General features: G+C 41.8%; 2 protein-coding genes across 3 annotated transcripts; both read left to right on the top strand.

The window, feature by feature from the left end:
- Positions 1-286: 286 nt before the first annotated feature.
- ndufs2 (NADH:ubiquinone oxidoreductase core subunit S2) lies at positions 287-9523 on the top strand. The gene is made up of 13 exons (XM_023973139.1): positions 287-426; positions 1609-1712; positions 2643-2833; positions 3054-3174; positions 5201-5313; positions 5709-5783; positions 6016-6179; positions 6266-6385; positions 6747-6876; positions 7189-7284; positions 7709-7792; positions 8183-8240; positions 9308-9523. Exons 1-13 carry the CDS (start codon positions 320-322, stop codon positions 9343-9345), a joined length of 1401 nt encoding a protein of 466 aa, XP_023828907.1. The 5' UTR covers positions 287-319; the 3' UTR covers positions 9346-9523.
- A 288-nt stretch (positions 9524-9811) lies between these two features.
- On the top strand, positions 9812-13194 carry fcer1g (Fc epsilon receptor IgFc epsilon receptor Ig). 2 transcript variants are annotated; one of them, XM_023973151.2, is made up of 5 exons: positions 9812-10039; positions 11232-11323; positions 12079-12129; positions 12520-12543; positions 12654-13194. In XM_023973151.2, the coding sequence occupies exons 1-5, from the start codon at positions 9979-9981 to the stop codon at positions 12714-12716; spliced, it is 291 nt and encodes a 96-aa protein (XP_023828919.1). In that variant the 5' UTR covers positions 9812-9978; the 3' UTR covers positions 12717-13194. The 2 variants fall into 2 exon arrangements, with proteins under 2 accessions (XP_023828919.1, XP_023828926.1); XM_023973158.2 differs by having other exon boundaries at positions 12091-12129.
- Positions 13195-22392: the final 9198 nt, after the last annotated feature.

Here is a 22392-nt window from a genome sequence, read left to right on the forward strand (position 1 = left end):
CTAACATCTGAGGAGCAACATGGAGTACTTTTCCGTGTGGTCGCACCCTTTCAGGCCTCTGAACCTGAGTGGGTTTTTTAGGTTTTGAATGACTGAAGGAGCTGGAATATATATTATTTATTTATTTTACATTCTTTTGTCGTTTTTGTGGATTAATGTAAATGTTCTCTTCCCAGTGGAATTTACTTTTCTTTTGTGAATTTTTTCACCCCCGTCCAGTTGGTGGCGATAATACACTTTTTAGCATGTAGTTCGCCCTAAACCGCAAAGAAGAAGAAATCCTTACGTCACCGGGTGCAGAGCGACTTTGACTGCCAAGATGGCGGGGACAATGTTGAGGTCTCTTAGCAAACTCGGACGTCCTTCAACAAAATTGATTATAAATAGTGGTTTGGTTAGCCCTGCTTGCACTGTCCAGCAAAACAGGTGAGATTCTCATAGTTCGATAAGCGCAATTATAGTTTAACCGATCAATAATGTCCAAATAGGTCGTTTAGGGATCAAAAACGGTCATATAACAGCTAGCATTAGCTAGCTAACGTTAGTAGCTAGGTTACTTGAATCGAATCAGGTGGATTTTGACAGCATTGCAGCACATTCGATTCATGGCCAGCTTGTCATCTTGCGAACAAGCAGAGTGACGTTAACCTTACCTAGCAATTTCTTGCAATTCAAATGCATGTTTCTTACTATTGTCCGAAAAAACATGTGTACAATGAGTGGAATGTTAGCACAAAATAGGTCTAGAATCCAGGCTAGCTAGCCACCTTATTGTAGTTAACTAGGCTCAATAACACGTTTTATATAACGTGTTATGAGTGTTTACACAAACTGATGCCATTTACTGTATTGAGGTCAACAACACCGGTTGTACACCTCTCACACATTCATATGAATCACTTCAGGGTCAAACATAAAAACGTGTTAGACAGTAACTTGGAACAGTTCAGCCTTACCGATCCATTTGTGCCTTGACAAGTTGTTATGGACCATTACCAACAGTTGGATAATGCTTGATTTCGAGGCCTGCTTTATACACAAAAACATTTCATTTGGTGAGTCTGTTTAATCCTACCGTTTTACTTGTGTGAAATGTGATTAGTGACCATGTCGTCAGTCTGTCTTGGCTGACCTAGAGCAGATTACTGCCCTACCCTGGACTCTAGTCTACATATATTAGGAGTTTACTTGGCACATGTTATCAAAAAGGTCAAATAAGGGGTGCTTATGTTTGTCCTGTTTCACACATGTACAAGTGTATAACCTGTATAAGTGTGTGTGGTGTGAAATGTTTTTTTGTTTGTTGCATATCCCACTCCCCCTGAGACGTGCTCTGAGAAAGCATTAGTTTACCTCACAAAACTGTAGGTCAAACCAGTGGTTTTCAAACCTTCTCCTAGACGTTTCACAATTTTGTTGTAGTCCTGAACTAGCTCACCTGATTCAGGTAGTCCAGGGCGCTTGATGATCAGTTCAGATACATGGAAGAGCTGGGGGTCCCTGAGGAGAGGTTTGAAACCTCCTGGGTTAAACACTTGGTCAACAACATCCACACACTGCCTTAGTACCATTGATGCATCATGGTTGCTTGTTATTCTCTCTTTCCAGGCAGAAACAGTGGCAGCCAGATGTGGAGTGGACGGAGCACTATGCTGGGGCGGTGATGTACCCCAGCGCCATCACTGAGAAATGGGTCCCCCCACCATGGAATGGTACGCCCCACTGTTGTGTGCTGTCTTCATCTATAGGCCTACTAGTTATTAATGATGTGCATGAGTAATTGAGTACTCAAATTTTATTCTGTTATATTACATGTTTTTTTTACTATAAAATAGGAGTCTTGACTGTGATAAGGGCTCTGGAAATAAGGGTGTCTTTTCTGCAAAATTAACAAACAAGGCTATGCCATTGCACAGCCATAGGCTTCTACAAGCAAGCACCACATTAGTCAGCTTACTTCCTTTTTGATTGTGTTCCACGATAAAATATAACCAGTTGATTTTACAGTTTAAACAAATGTATCTTAAATGGCACTTGTTTTTTTATTGACTGAATATATGAGGCAACTTAGCAGTTAGGATGTGTTATCTGTAATGGTTATGATAAATTAGGCACTGTTTCTCACTGTTGGCATGTGGCAAAATGTTGGCAAAATGCGCAATTTTTTTCTCCCACTGCCGCCCTTGTTCTAAAAATAGCTTTTTTTCATTCGGGTACGCAGTCAAAGGTCAAATCCCAAGTTGTTATTTAGGCCCAAGTCCAAAGTTGGGTATAATGATTGAAATCTGTTAGTTCCATATGTGGGAGTTACATTTTATTGCCTGCTACTCCATCGAACCTGATTGGCCACAACGTGGTTGTCAGTGGTTTCTAAACTCATTCTGTGACTTTATCACTTTATTATAGATTTAGAATCATTCCACATCATACTATGTGACTTTATCATAGTCATTCTACATTCAACTTTATCTAAACTCGTATGCATGAATTCTGAACCAACTAGCCTGTCCAACCTCTTTCTTTTTTCTATGTTGAACCCTGACGAAGGCCAAGAGACGAAATGCGTTGGTTTTACTTTTAACAAAAAAGTTGCTTTTCTTATCAACTTTAACTGCCAAATCTCCTCTCAATCCCTCTCTCAGATAAGGATGCTCCTATGGAGAAGGAGGTGTCTAACCTGACCATTAACTTTGGCCCCCAGCACCCCGCAGCCCATGGCGTGCTGCGTCTGGTGCTGGAGCTCAGCGGGGAGTCAGTTAAGAAGTGTGATCCCCACGTGGGCCTGCTGCACCGCGGCACAGAAAAACTGATTGAGTACAAGACCTACCTGCAGGTATGTAGCACATCTAGAGACAGTAAGGTATGTAAGAAGACAAAAATCCTGCCAGAATAGTTCAGCCGTCAGCTAGGATAGCAAATTGGCTGTAAGTTACTAGCGTAAGTGTCCTGGCTAAGATGCTTGTAATGTACAAGCTCGTGTTTAGGCTCTTCTACAACGGGCATGTTTTTGTTTGATGAAATGCATTGACCAGTCTTCCTGTGTTTTGCTATAGGCGCTGCCTTACTTTGACAGGTTGGACTACGTGTCCATGATGTGTAACGAGCAGGCCTACTCTCTGGCCGTGGAGAAGCTGCTCAACATCCAGGCCCCACCCCGCGCACAGTGGATCAGAGGTGAGACTAGGAGCTACTAGACGACCTTGCCAGAAAGGACAAACTAACCAATACCTCAAACTGATGAGCAAACCAAGTTACATGAGCTTTTTTCCCCCTGAATTGTCGGTTCAGAGATAAGGGTACAGTTTGGGTTAACAAGTGAAATTTGTGGTTAAGGTGGTGCACCTCTTTCCTCTACCAGCACAACAGTAACAAGCGTGAGAATCATAACCTTCTTAGGTCATCTGGCCCCATTTACCCCTTCATACACGGTCACTAGGGGGCAGTAGTTAGCTACATGGAGTTCAACAGTCAACATGGATATACAGTTGAAGTCGGAAGTTTACATACACTTAGGTTGGAGTCATTAAAACTTGTTTTTAGATCACTCCACAAATGTCTTGTTAACAAACTATAGTTTTGGCAAGTCGGTTAGGACATCTACTTTGTGCATGACACAAGACATTTTTCCAACAATTGTTTACAGACAGATTATTTCACTTATAATTCACTGTATCACAATTCCAGTGGGTCAGAAGTTTACATACACTAAGTTGACTGTGCCTTTAAACAGCTTGGAAAATCCCAGAAAATGATGGCTTTGGAAGCTTCTGATAGGCTAATTGACATAATTTGAGTCAATTGGAAGTGTACCTGTGGATGTATTTCAAGGCCTACCTTCAAACTCAGTGCCTTTTTGTTTGACATCATGGGAAAATCAAAAGAAATCAGCCAAGACCTCAGAAAAAAAGAAGTTGTAGACCTCCACAAGTCTGGTTCATCCTTGGGAGCAATTTCTAAACGCCTGAAGGTACCACGTTCATCTGTACAAACAATAGTACGCAAGTATAAACACCATGGGACCACGCAGCCGTCATACCGAACAGGAAGGAGACGCGTTCTGTCTCCTAGAGATGAACGTACTTTGGTGCGAAAAGTGCTAATCAATCCAAGAACATCAGCAAAGGACCTTGTGAAGATGCTGGAGGAAACAGGTACAAAAGTATCTATATCCACAGTAAAACGAGTCCTATATTGACATAATCTGAAAGGCTGCTCAGCAAGGAAGAAGCCACTGCTCCAAAACCGCCGTTAAAAAAAGCCAGACTACGGTTTGCAGCTGCACATGGGGACAAAGATCGTACTTTCTGGAGAAATGTCCTCTGGTCTGATGAAACAAAAATAGAACTGTTTGGCCATAATGACCATCATTYTGGTTGGAAGAAAAAGCTGAAGAACACCATCCCAACCGTGAAGCATGGGGGTGGCAGCATCATGTTGTGGGGGTGCTTTGCTGCAGGAGGGAATGGTGCACTTCACAAAATAGATGGCACCATGAGAAGGAAAAGTATGTGGATATATTGAAGCAACATCTCAAGACATCAGTCTGGAAGTTAAAGCTTGGGCTCAAATGGGTCTTCCAAATGGACAATGACTCCAAGTATACTTCCAAAGTTGTGGCAAAATGGCTTAAGGACAACAAAGTCAAGGTATTGGAGTCGCCATCACAAAGCCCTGACCTCAATCCTATAAAAAAATTGTGGGCAGAACTGAAAAGGCGTGTGCAAGCAAGGAGGCCTACAAACCTGACTCAGTTACATCAGCTCTGTCAGGAGGAATGGGCCAAAATTCACCCAACTTATTGTGGGAAGCTTGTGGAAGGCTAACCGAAACGTTTGACCCAAGTTAAAGAATTTAAAGGCAATGCTACCAAATACTAATTGAGTATGTGAACTTCTGACCCACTGGGAATGTGATGAAAGAAATAAAAGCTGAAATTAATCATTCTCTATACTATTATTCTGACATTTCACATTCTTAAATTGAAGTGGTGATCCTAAGACAGGAAATGTTTACTATGGTTACATTTCAGGAATTGTGAAAAACTGAGTTTAAATGTATTTGGCCAAGGTGTATGTAAACTCCTGACTTCAACTGTACAGAGGGACTGGGGCCTGTTACACAATCTCCATACAGGCAGAAGATGGGCAACAGTGGTGAATCAAGTAAGTATGACTTTTCAGGGTGTACTTCTGTTTTACAGTTCTTTTCGGAGAGCTGACTCGCATCCTGAACCACATCATGGCCATCACCACCCACGCCCTGGACATCGGAGCCATGACCCCCTTCTTCTGGATGTTCGAGGAGAGAGAGAAGGTGAGATTGGAAACAGAATTTAGGATCTGGGGCCGTATCAAGCACAACAGAGTAGGAGTGATGATCTAGAATCAGGCACTCTGAGATGCTTTATGAACGGGTCCTGATCTTCCTCCCTTTTGCTGAAGTAGCAATTTTTGGAAGTCCATTTTCTTATTCGTATATTAACTAATTTAATATCACCAGGCAGGCCAAAACTCCATCTCACCCAAACAGGATGGAATTTCAGGCAGTCTTTTCAAACGGCTCTTACACTAAAAGTGTATTATCGTAATTTTCGCCATTTCCCAGTATTATTCCAACCTCAGTGTGTAAATATATGTAAAACACTGGAAAACCATGTTTTTTGATAGCACTGGACCTTTCATGGTGTCTTGTCTCTATCCTTCTCCTAGATGTTTGAGTTCTATGAGCGTGTCTCAGGGGCCAGGATGCATGCAGCCTACGTCAGACCTGGAGGAGTACACCAGGTGAGGGCTGCCTGGGAACTAAGTCTTATGGGGTTTCTCCTGGGTGACATATCCCCTAGGTCCAGATCTAGGATCAGCATCCTCTCCCCAATCCTAACCTTCACCATTAGGGGGGGGGGGGAATCGCAAAACTGACCCAAGATCAGTCTAGGGGCAACTTCACCCTACAGCTATGTATGCGATGGAATGGTCGCTATAAAGATAAGATGCTTGTGTTATCTGCTTGTCCCAGGACATGCCACTGGGACTAATGGATGATATCTACGAGTGGTGCAAGAACTTCTCCATCAGAATAGACGAGGTGGAGGAGATGTTGACCAACAACCGTATCTGGAAGAACCGCACTGTGGACATCGGGGTTGTGTCTGCAGAGGACGCACTCAACTATGGCTTCAGGTGAGACGCACTCACTCACACACTCTCTCTCAAACTGTTGAGAAGCTAATGAAAGATGTAAACAACCCCCTCTGCTTGTCTGTCAGTGGTGTGATGCTGAGGGGTTCAGGCATCAAGTGGGACCTGAGGAAGTCTCAGCCCTACGACAAGTATGACGAGGTGGAGTTTGACGTTCCCATCGGCAGCAAGGGAGACTGCTACGACAGGTGAGAAGAACGCCTACTGTCCTCTCTCTGTCTGCCTCGCTCTCTTTTACTTAGTATTGCCTTTGTGTAGATGAGAGATTTTGTCTGTTTTACCTTCATATATCTTATTGATTGTTTTTGATTGAATCCTCTACATGATTTGTTTTGGCGTTGTCGGCGGCTGGTCTAGTGGTAGTGCTGCCACACCGGACCACATGCCCCTGGAGGGCAGCGGTTAAATCCCCCGTTCTGCCACCACTCCCCCCCCCCCCATCTACTTATCTAGCTGTATCTGTCAATAKAACTTTTAAAATACCTTCACAATATACATGTTTACATCTTGTTTCCCTCCCTTRGTCCTCTCCTCTTTGGTGTTGGTCAGGTACCTGTGCAGGGTGGAGGAGATGAGGCAGAGTCTCAGGATCATGATCGAGGCCCTCAACAAGATGCCTGCGGGAGAGATCAAAGTGGACGACGCCAAGGTGGCCCCGCCCAAGAGATCTGAGATGAAGGTGAGAGAACGACTGAATATTTTTTATTTGAGATCATTGAGGACAGCGGGGTGCACGTTTTTAGCCCTAGCGCTAAACGCACCGGATTGAACTAATCAAACGGCTTGATGAGGTAATTAGTTGAATCAGGTGTATGAGTGCACCTTTTTTGGGTGCTCGGGACCAGGATGGAGAAACACAGGGCATTTAGATCATCTTCGCTTTTTGTCTGCCTTACCCTGTAGTTAAACACAAGCCCTGGTTACGGTGGAGTGTTTCACATCGAGTCTATATAAGCATCAGTTGTAATGGTGGTTAATGTTCCCATGTTAGATGTCCATGGAGTCTCTGATCCATCACTTTAAGCTGTACACAGAGGGTTACCAGGTGCCCCCCGGATCCACATACACAGCTGTAGAAGCACCCAAGGTAAGCTCTCCCCTTTCTTCAGACGTGCATGGATAGAAGGGATTTGAGCCTTTCTGTTTAAAWWWWWWTMTAACCTCAAATACTTTGAGGCTATTCTATATGAGCAGTTTACCGTTTGTAATGGTGAGATTCTCCTCCAACTGATCCATTTTGTAGGTCATAGGATGCCTTTAGATATAAAACAATTCCATGTCATTTATTATATTGATTTGACAGCCAGAGATATTCTGTAAATGTGCCAGATTCAGCTAGCTGGTTAATTCGAATCTGTAGTCCCTGGATATAGGTGTGTTAAAACACTGAATATAATATGCTGTAGGTGCTGCTGTTGTGTAATGTGATCTCCTCTCCTGTCTCTTCCAGCGAAAGTTTGGTGTGAATGTGTTGGGTAGGAATATTAATGTGTAATATTGTTATTTTGCAGGGAGAGTTTGGTGTGTATCTGGTATCTGACGGCTCCAGCAGGCCCTACCGCTGCAAAATCAAAGCTCCAGGATTCGCTCACTTGGTACGGGGAGTTCAAACTACCACAACAGACAGAATTCACACCCTGAATTATTTAATGCAGTTGTTATAAATTATTCAATGTGTAAAACAGCTTCTTCCTCAAGGCTACTTATAGTTCATTAAGGACATTTATAAACCAGTATAATAGCATTTGTAAAAGAACACAAACCCAACCCTGCCTTCCCCTCTCTGTCTGTGTTGTAACATGTTTGTTCTTGGGACATTAACACACCAGACCGTCCCACACTGTTTTGGTTTCCGTATCAAATCACTTTATTTAAAGTGCATTGCACAAACGTGTCGCAACACAGATTTTATAAGAAAAGAGCTATGTATGATGCTTCTTTCGGTTTATAGTTGATTGATGGTTTTGCGACGTTGTCTTCCCCAGGCCGCCCTGGATATGATGGCTAAAGGACACATGCTGGCTGACGTAGTGGCCATTATTGGTAAGAAATGTTTCTACTGGGTCATGTTCKGTAGMACACACKGTAGCAAAATGTTTTGTGACGGTTAACARAAATCTGTGTTCTAATTGTATTAGTACCTCTGTTTCACAAACAATTCTCCCTGCTGAACACGACCCTTATGTTATCAGTCAACCATTGAATATCAGAATCCTTAGCAATGCAATTCATGTACACTGAACAAAAATATAAACGCAACATTTTCAAAGGTTTTACAAAGGAGTTAAGTTCATATCAGGAAATCAGTTAATTTTAAATACATTTGTTAGGTGCTAATCTATGGATTTCACATGACTGGGAATACAGATATACATGTTGATCACAGATACCTTTAAAAAAAAAAAAGCTATGAGCGTGGATCAGAAAACCAGTCAGTGTCTGGTTTGACCACCATRTGCCTCATCTCCTTAGCGTAGAGTTGATCAGGCTGTTGATTGTGGCCTGTGGAATGTGGTCTCACTCTTCAATGGTTGTGCGAAGTTGCTGGATATTGGTGGGAACTGGAACACGTTGTCCTGGGCTGGCGTAGTTAGATGTGGTTGTGAGGCTGGTTGGACGTACTGCTAAATTCTCTAAAATTAGGTTGGAGGTGGCTTATGGTAGAGAAATGAACCTACAATTATCTGGCGACWGCTCTGGTGGATATTCCTGCAGTCAGCATACCAATTGCARACTCCCTCAAAACATGAGACATATGTGGCCTTGTGTTGTGTGACAGAACTGCACATTTTAGTGGCCTTTTATTGTCCCCAGCACAAGATGCACCTGTGTAATGATCATGCTGTTTAATCAGCCTCTCGATATTCCACATCTGTCAGGTGGATTATCTTGGCAAAGGAGAGATGCTCACTAACAGGGATGTAAACAAATTTGTGCACATTTGAGAGAAATATGCTTTTTGTGCATATGGAACATTTTTGGGATCTTTTATTTCAGCTCATGAAACATGGYACCAACACTTTACATGTTGCATTTATATTTTTGTTCAGTGTAGTTCCTGTTCAATGTATGGTTGAGTTTTTTTTTRRTWMTTTTTTTTTTCTTGACAGGCACCCAGGACATTGTGTTTGGAGAAGTTGACCGCTAAGTTAAAACGCTTGACTGTTGAACGATGACACCCATGGTTCCACTCTGAAGAGGATTTCTCAGTGCTGTCTTTACTACCTTGTTTGTCTKTCATTCACTGTACTGAGATTTTGACAGATGGGCCAACTCGTAATCATTGATGTATAATGCTGTAAACCTAATAAATATTTTATCTCTGATCGGTCAAATAGTGTGATTTCACTTATCAGTATCTTTGTAGTTAAGAAACATACAGTAAGACCTTCAGGGAAGTCATAGCTCAATGTTATTTCCGTTTTCAAAACACCATGTTGCACAAACCAACATGTGGTAAAGATAGAGTAAGTCGACAGAAACCGAAGCATTTCTAGGTCTTTCAGTCTGTCCTTCCTCCAACGCTGTCTGCAGGCCCACAGTCAGGGGAGTGGTCTGATCATAAAAAAATGGACTGAGCTCGACCACAACTTCCCCCCTGCTGCTCTACCCTGGCTTTCTTTGTAACACTGCGTCATCACCACACTAAACGAACCGACTCGTCAGCCCTGCTCAACCTATATGCTGGTTACTGACTGAGCAGTCCGACACCCGGTAAAAAGAGCTTGTCGCCGCTGTCTACTGTTGCGGTGTGTCCTGTTGTATCCTTGTTGCTGTGACAATGGGAGGCAGATTCCAGGTTCTTTCAGCTCTTCCTTTGTGGTTGAGCTTTGGCAGCGCTGGTGAGTCCGGAGTTTGATAAGTACAAACCTCTTGATGTTTGGTTGTGGACCTGTGCTATGAAAGTGTTATTTCTTTGTGGGATTAACAGTTTAACATTTTGATTAGAATAATTCCAGCCAAATTTGGTCTCCCACTGGAGGAAATATTTTAAAGTAAATGATAAAGTATCATGGTGAGTCCCATGGTTGAGATCAGGGCTCATGTCCACAAAGCATTTCAGAGTAGTGCTGATCTAGGATCTGACCATATTATCTTATTCATTATGATCTACAAGGCAAAACGGATCCTAGATCAGCACTCCTACGCTGAGATGCTTTGTAGAAACAGGCCCAGATCTCAGGGAGTCCWGCAATTAACATAGTTTGAGTTAAAAATGCCGGTACATCACGTTCAAATCTTTTTACTGAAGACTGACATAAGTCCGTCAGTGAAAATATTTGAATGTGATGTACTGGTATTTGGAACTCGTCTAATATTATGTTGGTCATATTATGAATTATCAACCATTTAGTTGATAGAAACCCTGTAGCGACGCATTTAAAATAATTGTTGAAGTGGGCATCATAATTTCTCCTTCCTGAAAAAATGAAGTAAATGATAGCTTTTCCTGTCTGTAAATGGTTTTGCTCATGACTGTTTTAACCTGGTTTTAGAAATTGATTTTTCATTATAACCAAATGGAGTTTGGAGCAAAAACATTATTGTATATTGGTGTAGTATAGGTGATTCTGATTCACAGATATGAGGAAAGGAAACCAAAAGAGATCATAGAAAAATCAACCACATCACCCTAGTCCCGCCTCACACTTGCACACACACACACACCAAACTGATAATAAAGATAAAATAATCACATTTTCCATGTGAAAACTGAGAGACACTCAATTTGAAGATATGCCTACTTGTCAGTACAGAATGATATTAACCAAGATCATTTTTGACATGTTGTGGATAGGAGTAGGTAGGTACTGTACCAGCCAAATGGGTAAGGAAAGATGACCGTGAGATCTATTTGACATACTGATTACTGGTGGTCACTTGCGATAACTGATATTGTCTGGTTGTTTTTACCTACCTTAGTTACATGCACTGTAAGTCGCTCTGAATAAGAGAATCTGCTAAATGACTCAATTGGTGGTCAAACCTCAGAGGACCATCCTGTAAATAGCAGTTCTTCTCCTCTGTCCTCAGCGGCCCTGGTTGAGCCTCAGATCTGCTACATCCTGGACGCCATCTTGTTTCTGTACGGTATCATCCTTACCGTGCTATACTGCAGGATCAAGGTACAGCTGCCTTGCCTTCTACACTCTAGAAATAGTTGTATACCCTTTCCCCAGATACTGTATATGCCTCATCACAATTATATTGTGGAGATCTACAGACAGTTAGTTCATTGGACGTCATTGTATAGTTTCTTATCTGACATGCACTGCCAACTGTAGGACCTTATGTAGACAGGTGTGTTTCTATCTGAATCATGTCCAAACAGTTGAATTATCCTAAAGTGGACTCCAATCAAGTTGTAGTGACACCTCAAGGATGATCAAAGGAAATTGGATGCACCTGAGCTCCATTTGGAGTGTCATAGCAAAGGAGTGTGAATACTTATGTAAATGACATTTCTGTATTAAATTTTCAATAAATTAGCTAAACAATTCTAAAAAGGTTTTCACTGTCATTACGATGTATTGTGTGTACAGATGGGTGAGAGAAAAAAATCTATTGGATCCATTTTGAATTCAGGCTGTAACAACAAAATATGGAATAAGTCCAGGGGTATGAATACCTTCTGAAGGCACTGTAGATCTGAAAGATATGGATAGGTATAAACACTGATCTAAAAACCAATGTTCTCTGCAGTATGACTATGGTAGTAGCTCCACCTTGTCCTCTGGAAGGTTAGGTGGAATTTTCACCGTATTGCTTATACTTATCCAACCCATCCAATCGTTTCAGATCTACACAAATGCCTATAACAGCTTGGGGTTGATTCAGTTTCATCTGTCTGTCTGTCTTACCTCTATTTTTCAACACTCAGTATTTCACACAGATGGCTCCGGTGACTGGGACTGGGAAAGCAAAGCCAGTGGTGAGAAAGCCACAGTAACATGATCAACACTGTTAAACCCTATTAAACAAGCCCCTATGGCACCCAGATACATGAAACGAGCCCCTGCAGTTGCCCGGGGATCAAATCAATGTAATGTGAGATATGCTCCAAACCATTTTCTAGTCCTGTACAACGCAGACAAACACAACTACAGCTTTATAGTTGGTTGGGGGCAGGAAGGGATTTTCTGACAAACGTTTAACATTAAACCTAATAGCTTAATTTTCACACACTTTCTACAAAAAAATATGCCACACCTGTACTCACACACAAGCGCATCCTGTTTCAAGATGTTGCATGAATAGTGATTTAGACATTTTCCTCAGTGTTTGTGTTTTGTAATGGTGTTTCTCTTTCACTCTGACACAGAATGCAGAGGAGAGCATCTATACGGTGAGTTGGTGATGGTGATCTTAGTTGATGTGTGGAATTTCAATTGTAGGTCCTTGCTTAATTATATTTTTTCTCGTTATCTCTTTCTCTCTCTCTCTCTCTCCTATCAGGGATTGGCTCCTCATACTGCAGACACCTACCAGACCATCGGTCAGAAGAAAGGACTGCACTAGTCGAGGATGAGTTGAAGACAGAGAAAGTTTGAGTCTTTCCATTTGTTAAATCACTTTTGTCTTTTCAGGCATTTCCCATGCATCTTATGTATTTTATTTAACATAGCTTTTGAGCGAAAATGTAACGTTTTTAAAAAACATTTATTTGCAATTCATATGTGAAAGCCTCCTTTGTATGTTGTGGTATGTGTCTCGAAAGAGAGAGAAACGTGAGAAGAGCAAAAGAGGGAAGAAGTTGAGCAGTGGGTAAAAATGTATTTACGATTGTTTTGACAGTAGCTAGGTTTGCATCCAATTTGCGACAGATTTTCATGTAAATGTTATAAAATCTGCATAAAATAATATGCGCATTTTCCCACCAGATATGTTTTACTGACTTTATGAAGATACAATCCTGTGCGTGATGACGTAGTGCACGTAAAATATATTTTACAGTTAAATTCCCATGTACCGAATGAAAAATACAATTTCTATCGCATTTTCGACTCTACTGATAATTAGTCACAAAAACTGTTGCATTGAATAGAAAATGTACCCGAGTTGGTCTTGGCACATGCGCTCTAGCCAACACCTAGGTGCGGGTAGGCTACCTATTATGAGATCATTATGAATAAGAGCGATATTATTTGTATTGGTCAAACCTAATCATCGTTCGTCATCTCACCGGTATAAGACCCTCGATGTTAATTGTATAGGAGCAAGCAAGCATTCACCATCCTGTGAAGTTCATTATTTATTTCATCTGTAGCCAAATAAACTGGATGCTGTCCCGAGTCGGAGTGGGAGAACCACACAACATATAATTTCGTGACTCACAAATTTACTTCGATATGATGGGTATTATATCAATATTTGCGCAGAAAACGTTTCCACCGCCATTTCTCGCATAATTAATTTTACCGACACAAAAGTATCCCACCATGTCGAACGAACAAATTGTCTGTCAGTATAAGATTGTACAGGTGTTCCTGTCAAAAATCTCCCCCCTTCCAGAATCCCCCCCACCTTCTAATTTCCTCCATTTTGTGGCTAGAGTCAAATACTTTCTGTGGCACACATCAGAGTCAAATACTTTCTATAGACCAAACTTCACGTCGGGATAGGCAACTGAAATTAATAATCAATGTATGTGTGTTGTAATTAAACAAAGGAGGGAGTAAAATGTTGMCAAATCAGTAGCGGATTTAGGAACGGGGGGGATCCCGGCACAACACCGGCATTTCATGTTTCCATAGCCCGGTCGTGACTTTTTTCATGCGGCAGGTAATTCATCTGCATGAAATGGTTGGATGGAAAACTTGTTTGTGCAGCCTATGTCTTCTTTATATGATACTTATACGGAGGTTTTTTAGATCTAGCTCGAGATTTATGTTTTTGGTATTTTCAAAAAGAAGSTCTCATATGTTTTTATATAGGTTCATATACCGTTTTATCAAATCATGTACAGTTTTTAACTATTGATATTGGTGTTCTGGGTATATTTTTGATATTTTCAAAGTTTATATGGTGCTTTTATAATACATTCTAATAAAATATCAAACTGATGGGTCTGTGGTAGGGTATTTTGCTATTTTCTTTCACACAGTTGATGCATTTAGCTCACMCTATTTCAGAGGCTGATTTCCGTTTCACCGAAGCCATGGCAACTGATCATGGCCCCCGGCCACACACTGTCCGACTCACATCCTCTTTGTGGCCACAGCAAAGTTTCTGTCATGTGTGTGTCTGTGTGCGCGGTCTTGTCCGTTCTGCCGCTCTAGGTGAGACAAATGTCTTTGCCTATACCCCTGCGAATCTAGAACAGTCACAGTAAGCAAAATAACAATGAAAATAAGTCTAAAATATGTATTTTACAGACTTTGAAGTTAGGTTAATTTTAGGTTCTTAATGAAAGTTGAAAATATGTATTTTCCGGACGTTTAAAATACGTATTTTCTGGATGTTGAAATCAGGTTCATTTTCGGTACTGAATGAAACATGAAAATACATCTTAATGAAGAGTAAAGTAGGGTACAATGCAGTACATTATACTGTACTGAACTATACTTTTCTTTACTGTACTCTGCTGTCATCTACTGTGTGGTCCAAACTTGTGAAACAGATGTCGATGATTGGTTCAGATTTGTCCATGTTCATGGATGTTGAAATCAAGGCCGGTCTGGAATTGAAGGATACAAAACTTGAAACTACTGATTATCATAACAATTTAGCCCACTGGGTGAAACTCCTAGACAGCAGTTGTGAGTAGCCTGATTTTCCATTCCATACTGTCATTTTTTTTAACCTGTCTTGTTTTTAGGATATCACGTTTGTTAACATGCCATATTCACATCAAAGCGCTTTTTAAAAACTTTGATTCGGCGCCATTTAGGTTAGGCTATTTGATCAGAGAAACGTGCATAATGTAAAACGTGTCTCGTGACATTGTCAAAATTTCACCTCCACTCCAGTCTGTAGGCTACAGAAAATACCATATACWCTTTCTAACGTAGGCTATATGCTACATGATTTATGTTAGACCATTTTTMGCCGAAAGTTGGTGGAGCGCCACAGCTGGTCACCTCCAACGGCACCCTGGAGAGGCGTGCTCCGCTTGGACAAGCAAAATATTTACAAGTGGGCACTGCTTATCACGGGCGGCATCAGCGCTCACATTCCACTGGGTAAGAGACATTTTTATTATTTTTGGGCAGAATTATGCAAGGCTTTATCTGTTGTTGGAGGTACGTCTTGGTCAGTTTAGCTCGGAAAATGCCGCCCTCGTCAATCTGCCGTAGGCGGCCGCCTTCTGCTAGTGGGTTTTGACCAGAGCCAGTGACTCTTGACCAGAGCCAGTGACTCTTGACAACGCTTCGCTCCAATGCTTAGCTTCGTTGGAAATTTGCAGAGCTCAACGTTTTCTACAGCTCAGTTAGCAGGGTTCTCGCTGSTCACCTTTATTGAGAGCACCTTGACTGCCTGCGTCACTGCTTGGTATGGAAACTGCTTGGCATCTGACCATAAGGTGCTACAGAGGGTAGTACATATGGCCCAGCTCCCTGCCACCCAGGACCTCTTGTTTTAAATATACTTAATTATCAAAAGTAAATGGAATTGCTAAAATGAACTTAAGTATCAAAAGCACCATCAATGTTTTATTGACGATTGCCAGGGGCACACTACAACACTCAGACATAATTTGCGAACAAAGCATTTGTGTTTAGTTAGTCTGCCAGATCAGGGGCAGTAAGGAAGACCAGGGATGTTCTCTTGATAAGTGTGTAAATTGGATAATTTTCGTGTCAACAGGTAACAAGTACTTTTGGGTGTCAGGGAAAATGTATGGAGTAAAAAGTACGTTATTTTCTTTTGGAATGTAGTGATGTAAAAGTTGGCAAAAATAGTAAAGTACAGATACTCCAAAAAACGACTTAAGTTGTGCTTTAAATAATTTTTTACTTAAGTACTTTACATCAATGTGCACGGCAAGCAGTACCGGAGCGCCATGTCTGGGACCAAAAGGCTCCTGAACAACTTCAACCCTTCAACCCCCACTTGATTAACTGTTGAACAGTTAATGAAATGGCTACCCGGACTATTTGCATTGACCCCCTTTTTTATGCACTGACCGTCTTGCAGCGGCTCTATGCACACAACACACACACGCTCACACACAACACACACACGCTCACACACACACACACGCTCACACACACACACAACACACACGCTCACACACAACACACACACGCTCACACACACACAACACACACACGCTCACACACACACAACACACACACGCTCACACACACACACACACACTCACACATAGACACATTTTCACAATCTTCACATATGCTGCTACTCTGTTTATTATCTATCCTGATTGCCTAGTTACTTTTACCACTACCTACATGTACATATTATCTCAACTACCTTGTACTCCTGCACATTGACTCTGTACCGGTACTCCTTGTATATAGTCTCGTTATTGTAATTTTATTGTTACCTTTTCCTTTTAAATTTTTTTGCAAATGTTTCATACTTTTTGACTCTGCATTGTTGGGAAAGGGCGCGTAAGTAAGCATTTCACGGTAAAGTCTACACCTGTTGTAGTATGTTTATGTGCCATTTTTTCAAAAATGTTTAATTGTTGGTGAAAACCCAACATAATGGGCGGAACCGCCCTGTGTGTGTGTGTCCATAGACATCAAAACCAGGGTCTGTCCTTGCACATTTACAGAGAACCAATGGGTACCTAATGTAACCCAAGGCAGCAGGCATAAAAGAAACATACTGGTCTTGAGGAGAAGAAGGTTCTCTACTGCACTGTTCAACCAATCCAGTAAATGTGGAGGAGGAGTTAAGATGGAGCGTTACCTTATTAAAATCCAAAAGAGGAAGTCGTGTCACAGGCTCTCTTTCCATTTCCCCTGAAAACCGGAACATCCGGTTGTTGGCATGAGGATTCGGCAGAGGCTAAGGGCTAAGCCAGCGTTTCCTAAACTCGGTCCTGGGGACCAAAGGGTGCACGTTTTGGTTTTTGCCCAAGCACTACACAGCTAATTCAAATAATCAAAGCTTGATGATGAGTTCATTATTTGAATCAGCTGTGTTGTGCTAGAGCAAAAACCAAAAAGTGCACCCCTTGTCGTCCCCAGGACCCGGTTTGGGAAACGCTGGGCTAAGCCTAACGCTAATGTCTGATGTAGTTGACATGTAATGCTGAGTGTATACCACAGGATGGCGACGATGCTGTACCAGCTACATGGCCACTGTCAATTGAAAGGAGGAAACAGTGAAGAGGGAGTATATAAAGGGTAGTCCGTTTACCCAACTGAAAATGCCTGAGGGCTCTTAACTGTTTTAGAGGTTGACATCCTTCTTGAACCCCTTCAGTAGAGATGTCATTCTGCCGGAGCTAAAATGGGAGACATTTCCCTTACCTTTCAACTCTTTTTCATCCACAGTTCCTGAAATTACCCCACTTATGTAGATGTCAAGCAATGAAACTATTTTTTTCCCCTGGTGCCTAAAGGGATAGATGTAGATCATGGTATATTGTAGATAGGATACACCTAGATCATGGTATATTGTAGATAGGATACACCTAGATCATGGTATATTGTAGATAGGATACACTAGATCATAGGTAAATGTAGATAGCGATAACACTAGATCATGGTAATGTAGATAGGATGACCCTAGATCCTGGTATTTGTAGATAGATCACCAGATCATGGTATATGTAATAGGATACACTAGATCATGGTAATATGTAGATAGGAACACTAGATCATGGTATTGTGTAGATAGGATACACCTAGATCATGGATGTTTAGATAGGATACACACCTAGATCAGGTATGAGTAGTAGATAGGATACACCTAGATCATGTGTATTTGTAGATAGGAACACCTAGATCATGGTATGTTGAGATGAGGATACAGCTAGATAATGATATTGTAGATAGGATACACCTAGACGATGGTATATTTGTAAGATAGGTACACCTAGAATCTGTATGGTATGATAGGAAGATAACAGGGTAGGATACATGAGCATGATATTGTAGATAGGATACCCTAGATCTATGGTATATTGTAGATAGGACACACCCTAGATCATGGTATATTGTAGATATGATACACTATGATCCATGGTAATGATAGTAGATAGGGATGACCACCTAGATCATGGTAAGTTGGTAGATAGGATCACCTTAAGACAATTGGCTGTATATGTAGATAGGATGATACACCTAGATCATGGTATGTAGATAGAACACCTAGATCATGGTATATTGTAATATGATACACCTAGATCATGGTATATGTACATTAGATACCTAAGTCATGTAATTGTAGATAGTACACCTACGTATCATTGGATTCATGTAGATAGGATACACCTAGATCATGGTATGTTTAGATAGGATACACGCTAGATCAGGTATGTGTAGTAGATAGGATACAGCTACGATCATGGTATACGTCAGATTTAGGAATACACTAGATCAATGGTAATCGTAGATAGGATACAGCTAGATCATGGTATATCGTAGATAGGATACAGCTGAGTCAAGGGTGTTATTGTAGATAGATATCGCTCGACATGGTATATGTCAGATAGGAACCTAGCATGGTATTTGTAGATAGGATATGCCACTAGAGTCTATGTAGATAGTGTAACAGGATACACCTAATATGGTATATTGTAGATGGATACATCTAGATCGTGGTAATATGTAGATAGAACTAGTCAATCCGTGGTATATTATGTATGATAGGATACACTAGATCTGTGGTATTGTAGATAGGAACATCTAGATCGTGGATATTTGTAATAGGATAGCTCTAATCGTGTATATGTATTAGGACACTAGACGTGGTATATGTAGATAGGATACACTAGATCTGTATATTTAATAGGATACACCTAGATCGTCGGTATATTGTAGATAGGATACACCTAGATCGTGTATATTGTAGATAGGATACACCTAGATCATGGTATATTGAGATAGGATACAGCTAGATCATGGTATATTGTAGATAGGATACAGCTCAGTATCATGGTATATGTAGATAGGATACAGGCTAGATTCATGGTATGTGTAGATCTAGATACAGCTAGATCATCGGCTAATGTGTAGATGGATACACCTAAGTCTGGTATATTGTAGAGTAGATACACCTAGATCATGGTATATTGTAGATAGGATACAGCTAGATCAATGGGTTATTTGTAGATCGATACAGCTAGATCATGTATGTTGTAGATAGGATCAGCTAGATCATGATATATGTTGTAGATAGATACACTAAGATCATGTATATTGTAGATAGGACACCTAGATCATGGTATATTGAGATAGGATACACCTAGATCATGGTATATTGGAGATGGATACGCTAGAATCATGATATTGTAGATAGGATACACCTAGATGGATATTGGCAATGATACACTAGATCATGGTATGTGGAGATAGGATACACCTAGATATGAGGGGGTTGTTTTTTTCCATGTACAGGTATGAAAATAACAGCTTGTTGCTTAACTAAACGGAAAGGTGACTCCCAGGTGGTTGTGTTGGTGTTGTGGGTGTGTGTGTGTGTTGTGGTGTGTGTGTGTGTGTGTGTTTGTGGTGGTTGTTGGTTGTTGTGTGGTGTAGAGAGAGACGCTCGTGCAACAAGTGTCATAACCAAGAACCAGGTTGAGCTAAAAACCAACTCCCATATTTGTGGAAGTCCAGAATAGGTGTGAAGAAAGAAACTTACGTTGTTTAGTTCGATTAGCAGTCAATCTATTATTTTGCCAAATGCAAAAAGAATAGGAACAAGTTTGCCCAGAGGGAGCCACTTTCCAAAGTGATATTTGGAATAGGGGCCTACCAACAGCACGACAATTATGAATCAACAAACTTTGGCATACTAGATCTATACTGCTTACACTCTCTTGTCTTCGAAATTTGGAATTGGATGAAGAAAGTTGACTGCGAGTGAGCGGACTTCTTGGAAACCATGTTCCTGACTGATGCCAGCATTGAAATAGATCCACACACGCTTTATCCGTATTCAGGACTATCAGGACAGTCGGGCGGACCAATCCACACCGACACCGGGAGGATGACATCGCCCTGGGGCGCGACACCGCGCTGTGGATCCTTGTGGAGTTCCAGTAAGTGCATTTATCAATGATTTAATGTTAGCCGTTGAGCGAATAGTAACACTGTCAAATGACTAAGTAAGGGCATATCTCATTTGCAATGAAAGTTACACAAATAATGACAAATCTAGTTGAAAGCTTACTAACAGCGCTGCCGTATTATTTTTGGGTTTACCTGTGTCCATTTATTGTTTAGAATTTACTCCTTACCAAGATGTGTTTATCATAATTAGTAAAAGTAGGCGCGACTTGCCAAACTTTGGCTCTTGTAGCAGCCTTTGCTTGGTCGTTCTTTGTTCTGGGATGAATGAACAACATTGAGGAGGATGTCTGATATGTTCCTGAAACACAGGTTGCCTGGTTAATCACATCTTCCCCTCCCTCATGTTGACTAGTTTCAGTCCGACTGCCTTTCTCTCGCTATCTCACTCACCACTCACTTATTCACTCACGTCACGGCACTCACTCACGTCACGTCACTGCAACGCAACCTCACGTCACGTCACTCGACATCACCTTAGTCACTCACTCACCGTCACTCTCTACCCTCACCCATCAAACACACGCTATGGGATCTGCCCACTCCGACTACAAGCCAGAAAGCAAGTCGGCTACGCGGCCGTCTAACGTCTCTCCGCGCTGCGCTGTACTTTATACTGAACACTAGAACAGGAAGTTACTCTGATATAGGACTGTTATGGCATTAAGAATACAGAGACATGGTTGTCGTGCAGGCAGCGGCTGAGACATATGAAGAGGCCGACTGTGTTGTGTGTGTGTCCAATGTGGACAATGTGTATGTATTCATGTCACAGAGGGGATGAGAGGCAGTTCAGATCGGCGAATCAGGGACTCATTCCTGAGGATCAAGCACTGTCTGTGACTTGGCAGACACAGTGAATCATAGATGATGTAGGCAATTATGTATGTCTCGACAGCAAATAGGTTATGAGTTTACAAATCTACCTGCCAAAATCACAGGTGTGCGGTGTGTGCGTTGCATGCTTACGCACATACGTGGTGCTATGTCAAACTCAGCAAAAAAAAACAAACGTACCTTTCGGACCCTGTTTGAAAGATAATCGTAAAATATCCAACTACTTCAGACTAAATTGTAAAGGGTTTAAAACTCCAGTTTCCCAAGCTGTTCAATGACAATAAACAATGTATGAACATGTCACCGACTGGATGACGGTCGTTAAGACATATAACAGGTTACGCGGTGGCAATTAAGGTCACAGTTTTGAAAACGTTAGACATCTAAAGAGGCCTTTCTAGCTGACTCTGAAAACACCATAAAGAAAGGATGCCCCAGTGCGTCCCTGTCTCATCTGCGTGATGGTGGCTTGAGGCATGTGCAAGGAGGATGAGGACGCCAGATGTGGACAGGGCAAAAATTTGCAATATACTGTGCAACGCCTAATGACAGCGTTAACAGGGAGACAGGACCGGACAGCTTGACGTCCCTCGCAGTGGCAGACCACTGTAACACACCTGCAAGGACTGGAACATCCCGAACATCACACTGCGGACAGCGTACCAGGCATTGGCAGAAACAACTGTCCGACTGACACCTAAAACACACAATCCCTCCATCAGTGCTCAGACTGTCCGCAATAGGCTGAGCGAGGCTGGACTGAGGGCTTGTAGACCTGTTGTAAGGCAGGTCCTCACCAGACATCTCCGGCAACAACGTCGCCTATGGGCACAAACCCACCGTCGCTGGACCAGACAGGACTGGCAAAAAGTGCTCTTCACTGACGAGTCGCGGTTTTGTCTCACCAGGGGTGATGGTCGGATTCGCATTTATCGTCGAAGGAATAAGCGTTACACCGAGGCCTGTACTCTGGAGTGGGATCGATTTGGAGGTGGAGGGTGTGTCACAGCATCATCGGACTGAGCTTGTTGTCATTGCAGGCAATCTCAACGCTGTGCGTTACAGGGAAGACATCATCCTCCCTTATGTGGTACCCTTCCTGCAGGCTCATCCTGACATGACCCTCCAGCATGACAATGCCATCAGCC

The sequence above is a fragment of the Salvelinus sp. IW2-2015 genome, linkage group LG3 (assembly GCF_002910315.2).
Source record: "Salvelinus sp. IW2-2015 linkage group LG3, ASM291031v2, whole genome shotgun sequence".
Lineage (NCBI taxonomy): Eukaryota > Metazoa > Chordata > Actinopteri > Salmoniformes > Salmonidae > Salvelinus > Salvelinus sp. IW2-2015.

Bases quoted from the DNA above. Each gene is read 5' to 3' on its own strand.
- ndufs2 (XM_023973139.1), top strand. From the start codon at position 320: ATGGCGGGGACAATGTTGAGGTCTCTTAGCAAACTCGGACGTCCTTCA. The intron at 3,175-5,200 runs GTGAGACTAGGA...TCTGTTTTACAG, and splicing joins CCGCGCACAGTGGATCAGAG to TTCTTTTCGGAGAGCTGACT. The intron at 5,784-6,015 runs GTGAGGGCTGCC...TGCTTGTCCCAG, and splicing joins GACCTGGAGGAGTACACCAG to GACATGCCACTGGGACTAAT.
- fcer1g (XM_023973151.2), top strand. From the start codon at position 9,979: ATGGGAGGCAGATTCCAGGTTCTTTCAGCTCTTCCTTTGTGGTTGAGC. The intron at 10,040-11,231 runs GTGAGTCCGGAG...CTCTGTCCTCAG, and splicing joins GTTGAGCTTTGGCAGCGCTG to CGGCCCTGGTTGAGCCTCAG. The intron at 12,544-12,653 runs GTGAGTTGGTGA...CTCTCCTATCAG, and splicing joins CAGAGGAGAGCATCTATACG to GGATTGGCTCCTCATACTGC.